Source organism: Natrix helvetica, assembly GCF_964273705.1.
Source record: "Natrix helvetica genome assembly, chromosome: 2".
NCBI lineage: Eukaryota > Metazoa > Chordata > Lepidosauria > Squamata > Natricidae > Natrix > Natrix helvetica.
This window is the reverse complement of record NC_138552.1, coordinates 221,429,777-221,435,906: the sequence shown is the minus strand read 5'-3', so window position 1 is coordinate 221,435,906 and position 6,130 is coordinate 221,429,777. Positions and strand designations below refer to the sequence as shown.

At 34.8% G+C, this 6,130-nt stretch overlaps 1 protein-coding gene across 1 annotated transcript in view; it reads right to left on the bottom strand.

Moving 5' to 3' along the window:
* The window catches only part of RYR2 (ryanodine receptor 2), a 325,381-nt gene that overhangs the window by 38,255 nt on the left and 280,996 nt on the right, over positions 1 to 6,130 (bottom strand). Inside the window, exons 82-83 of the mRNA XM_081941599.1 lie at positions 5,833 to 5,909; positions 4,149 to 4,222 (exon numbers count right to left, since the gene is read on the bottom strand). Of these exons, the coding sequence (XP_081797725.1) occupies positions 4,149 to 4,222; positions 5,833 to 5,909 (151 nt within the window). The remainder of the gene's footprint in view (positions 1 to 4,148; positions 4,223 to 5,832; positions 5,910 to 6,130) is intronic.

The window sequence follows — 6,130 nt, the reverse complement described above, 5'->3', positions numbered from 1 at the left end:
CCATGCAGCAAATTGTGCTCTCTAGTTACACTTTTTAAATAATGTCATTCTTTGTATCTTACAATAATTCACAATTTATAATATTATTATCATTGATAGTTGAAAAATAGCTAAAAAATAATGATTTGTTCACTGAGAATTAAGCATTTTTAATTTCATAGGCTATTTATTTTATAGACAGTTGACTGAAAAATTTTAAAGTTTAAATAACACTTTAAACCTAATGGATTTTTTTTCAATCAGTCAAATGTAGCATTATAATGAACTTTCTAACTGAAATCAATGATATGTCAAAGTTTTAATCTTCATTTGCACAGTGTTAGGGCTTAGTTCTGGTTCGGGCTTAGCTTTGCTACTGAAACTTGTTTTACCTAAATGGAGTTTTTTTTTAATAAGAACAAGGGATGATTGAGTTATATATTGAAGTTTTCCTTCTAGAACAGATTCTCACAAACACCAAGAAATGTTGAAAAGGAGTTTCATCAACACAATTACAAACGGCTATCATGCATTAATTCTGCTAACGTTTAAGGTGAAAACATAACTTTTTAATCACAAAACAGTCCCTCTCCCCCCACCCATCAAAGTCAAGTCTGGATCCTCCACTGATTTCCTATATTTGCACAAACTAATGCAGCCATAAAGCCACATTAAATACGACAGAAATGCTACAGGAAGACCACAGCACATGGTGGATTTTAATGTCATATGCACACATCTTATTTACAACCAACCATCACAAATACTTGGCCCACCATGAAAATAACACCACCAAATGAAGCAGGAAAAAAAAAGAAGAAAATCAAAAAGCTTGCTGCTCTTACATCTAGTGTGCCAGATACTGTGCATATCCTGAGAAAGGGAGGAAAAAACAAAGATGTGGGGAAAGTTGGCATACAAATGGAACTTTGGAGAATACAACCATGATAATAATAATAATAGTAATAATCCTACTTTGACATTCTAAAAATAAAAACAAACTGCATGCTGCATGGTGTTCAGGAGCTGTACAGTGCTGACACGAAGCTTACAACAGGAAAAAAGAAAGTCAATTGATGTGTTATAATTACCACGCTCATGAGTGATGGCTGAGGTAGGGAAGACAGGACATTGATTTCAAAGAAAAGAAAATGGGGGGGAAAAGAAAAAAAGTGAGAGCTCGTTTCAGAGTTTAAAATATATATATATTTAGCATTGCTTCTGATAACTTAATTCTCCCTGAATCAAATCAAAAGTCCAATTTAAGTAAATACATAAAAATGTAAAGAGAGAATTAAAATATTTTGATATCAGAATCATAATTCAACAGAGAGAAAAGAAAAAAAAGAGGAAGAGATGTATGTTGTATTCTTTTATAACATATGCCCAGGTTCCAAAAGAAAATGAACTTCTTTAATGAAAGCCTTACTATGAACAGCTATAGAAAAATAAATGCGAGGAAAAAATATATTTCCATTCTTGAAAACCATTCATTTGATTGATTATCATGTTTTTGATCATCAATCAAATGAAGCAAACTGGAATACCAAAATTTACTCATATGAGCTCGCTTCCAGTCAGATGAATAAAAAATAAAAATGCTAAAATAAATACTGGAGTATAATTAAAGACAAGAATGCACAGAATCAATAACTTAATGCTTTAAAAACCCTTAAAAGTTTATCTTCTTTTAACTTGATGTAAACACCAAGCTAATCAAAAGAAGTTGGAAATGATTTCAGGGAAATTGTTAAAATATATTAACTTGCCTAACAGAATAGTAAATGGTTTGGTTTTTCCCTTATTTTGAAGAATAAACGTGAAAGGATTTGCTAAAGTATATAATAGAAGAAATTCCATTGAGAATGAATATAAAGGACAGAGATTTTAATGTTATAAGCCACCCAGAGTTGCTTTCATACGAGATGGGCGGCAAATAAATTTAATAAACAAACAAACAAACAACTAGTCACAGGGAAAATACACAAATGATTCTAGATGGAAATAACAGATTTATACAACAAAATAATAATAGGGGAAAAGCTGATCAAAAGGTAGAAAAGGTGAACTGGTTCAAAATCAAAAGTTCTGATACTTTTTTAAAAAAAAATCAGGAATAAAGAATTGTTGGTTCTTCAGATGTTGCTGAACCTATTTCTATTAGCCCATGAAGCATGGCTAAGGAACTCCAATATTTGCTGTTCTGCAACACCTGGAATGCCACCAGTTCTCTCAGTTTTAAGCAAAGTTCACAAACAGCATTTAAATCACTTTCAAGCAAAATAATTTCACAAAGAATTCATCTTTCTGTGATACGTAATTTTATTACAGAATAGAATATACATGTCACAAGTTTTCCATTGATTAAAATAATCTCAGAGAGATATTTTTTTATCACTGTAAGATGATAAACAGGTCATACTTTATAGATTTAGGATTATTGTATGGCATTCGGAGTCTTTTTCAGCCACCAAAGTGTATGTAATCGGTTGTGGCTTTCCTGCCTAGTGAGGAGATTACCTGGGAGGAAGACAATTTATATACAATAATTGTCTCATATGTGCCACACAGTAGCAAGATTTAATATTGCACCACCTATGCTAGGAGAAGAGAGATACTTCAGTCCAAGAAAGATTATCTTCCTGCCAGTTGGGAGATATGAAATTTGCTTTGGCTTACTGTGCTGCTCATTTTACACTTCAAGGTGCTCAAACTTAATAACCTTCTGTTGTTAAACTATCCAGGTTAATCTGGTGTACGGAAAACTCATTTATTTTGGCCAATGTGCCTGGAGAAGTGGCCAATTCCTTTCATGTCATGTGGAAGGCTAACAAGTTGTCACAGATTCTTATGGATGTTGATTTTTTTGAAAACTCCTTTTAAGTTTTTATTCTGCCTGATATTTTTTATCATGGACCGGGTGTTCTGTTGACAGATGACCTATAATCTATTATAATTTAATGCACTACTAAAATTTTGTATTTGTAAATTTTAACTGAGTGAAACAATGCATCATAGGCAGTGGTGGGTTACGGATTCAGTTCCAACCGTACTGGTTGGAACGGTCCGGACGTCACCCACATGGACACGTGCGGTGTGAACATGCATTGTAGCTGCAAATGACGCTTCTGCAAGCTTCCACAATGCTCCAGCTGCTCGGCAGAGCATTGTGCAAGTGCTGTATGCACCATGCGTGTGCGTGGAAGCACCGAAAGCTTTAAAACATGGTAAGGAGCTCGCACAGGCGGGTGGGCCCTCTGGAGCACCATACCGGAATGGTACCCGGTGCTCTGAGCAGGCTCCAGTACGCCTGTAATGGGGCATACCGCCTGCAACCCACCACTGATCATAGGGCAACAATTTTTGAACCAAGTTACCTCAAATGGACAATTTACAGAATGAATACAAAATCCAGGACCCATGTCTGCCATGGGATTGAAATTTGACATATTTGGGCTCGCTTCGATGCTCTTATGCTGCCACCCAAAGATTCAATAGGCTGGTCCCACCCTAGCCCTCCTGGGCTATATCCTGGAAACTGGATATTCCAGTCCCACCATTGGCTACTGGAGAGTGGTTAGCCACTGTCAAGCCAACAGGAAGTCGGAAATCTGACCACTATTTTTTGCCCTTGGTCATTCTGTTTGTTTAGATAAGGAAATATCTCTGAAATGATGATCAACAGGTCATGGGTTGCCTTGTCGATGTAATACTAAATGTTCATGTCTGTAATGTTCAACTGGGAAAAACTGTGGCATTATAGGGCTAAACCTTTTCAACCAAGATAACTAAATTGGTCCAATATACAGAATGTGTCCAAATTTGAGAACTATAACATAAAAATATCATAAAACATTTTATGACATAATACAAAACTGTCCTAAAATATTTCCTGAAGTCAACTCCTGATGTTTGACTGCACTATACAGTTCAATATGAGCTACTTCCAAAGCAGATAAGTCTCTGAATAAAACCCTGAAATTTTAAGAACTTTTCCATTACATTAGAGGATACTAAGAAATCTGGTAAAGAAATGTCTCCGAAATAATGACCCAGCAGGTCATGGGTTGTCTAGTCACAAATAAAGACAAACTAAAGCTATAATTATTTTGATTTAGTGACTTTAAAGGGTCCAGGCAACAAAACTTTTTTGATAAGGAAGACTGTACCTGATCCTTCTTCTGTTACCATTCCAAGGCCTTCTGCTTTATTCTGTCGTTCGAAAGCATTTAGGTCAAGAACGCTATAATGAAACATACACTGTAGTTTTAACCACAAACATTCAATTTTGCTGCAAGATGTAAGCAAGACATTTCTGTGCATTTACACTTTATGTAACTGGCTTAATACCAGGAAAGTGTGAATGCATTTCACTGTACTGCAGAAATACTTATTTGGCTCAGCAAAGATGAGTCACATAACTTTCTTTTTCTTAAAGACAGGAACTTCACCTTTAAGAAAATATTTAAGAGTCAAATCTTCATAGATCATGTTTAAAGTAAACAAAACCTTTTTTAGAAATGGTCTTTTTCTGACATTGTACGAGGAGGACATTTTTGATATAGAATTAATTATCATAAACAAATCGGTAAACAAGGTAGCCTTTCCTACCTTCACAACACACACTGGCATCTTTGCAGGCTTCAGTAAGCAAATTGCCCAGACTTTTTTTTAGTATATATGAGTGGTGTGTGTGTGTGTGTGTGTGTGTGTGTGTGTGTGTAAGTAATGCTGATACTCCACCGTCTTTAAAAGGAGTCCCTGTGGATTTTACTACACTAATTGTTGCAGACTATAGGGGCAGTGCTCATCTCCATTTCAAGGCCATAGAGCCAGCAATGTCCGAAGACATTTCTACCAGCATGACATTTGTCCATGTCATCACTGAGCACTATTACTTTCCCATCGCAGAAGTACCTATTACCTAGTCTCAGCCGCTGAGCCACTGAACCAGCCTTCCACAAGTAAACACATAAAAGGGCAGCTTCAGTTGTACAGTTATAACCACCAATGTGATGTGCTAGTGAGAGCAAAATATAATAGTCTACCTCAACATCACAGCAATAAACTAGCTAGACATAATTATAAAAATGTATTTTCACCCAACAATGGGAATATACATCTATTATTGAATGTACTGTTGATTGGTGCCTTTTTTAAATTGTTGACTGTTGTTTTTGTAAGTCACATTTTTTTAAAGTTTGGAGGTCATCTAATTTTTAAAAATAAACAAATTATTTAGAGAAAATTTAGTGTGAAATCGCTACCTTTGCATCTCAACCTTTGGGTTCCTTATCATAAAAACATTAAAGAAGTGAGTGTGCTTGCAGGACATTAACGTAATGAATACTTTATTATTAAATATACATAAAAGAGGAGTGTTTCTGAGAAGCTGAAAAGAAAAAAAAACCTTACACTGCATTTGGGAATTTCCCATAGGCCAATATTTTGGCATCTATATTCCAATACTAATTCCATTCATAATAATGTTACATCTTAGAAAATAAGACAAGCCTATCTTTAAAAAAAATCATTGAACCCTATTGATATTCTGTGATTTTGAAAGTCATTGGGCATATTACTCTTTGTTCAACTCTTTGTTCACTTTTCTTTTGCTTTACTTTTCAAACTAATAGAAGGATTTCCCTAGGCATTCAAACCTACTCAGTGTAAGACAACATACCGAGGAAAATCAAAGTTTATATTGAAATATTTATTCACTTGTTTGCTTATTCATTCCTTCAATTATTCATTACAAAGCTTTCTATGCTTCTCCATTCCTTACTTACTCTGGATAGCTCATGATAATATATAATATAAAGATTTGAAAATGTACTATTTTTTTTCTCTTACCTGCAAGACTGCATAAGACCAGCAAGGCTCTGAAAGAAGCCTACATCTTTTTTCTCCTTGAGATAGTCAAGCATTTTCTAGAATAAAACATCATTTCGTTTCATTTTAAAATGTTTCTTTTTTGCTTTTTGACATAACATCCCCAAAATTTAATTCAAACAATTATAGACAGCAATATTGCCAGTTCTTAAGGAGGCATGTAAGGGGCTCTAGATCTCTCTCTACATCCATTCTGCTTCAGTTTTGCTAATACCACAATTGCTTCTTGCTGCCTTCTTCACTACTGTTGCTCTTGAAT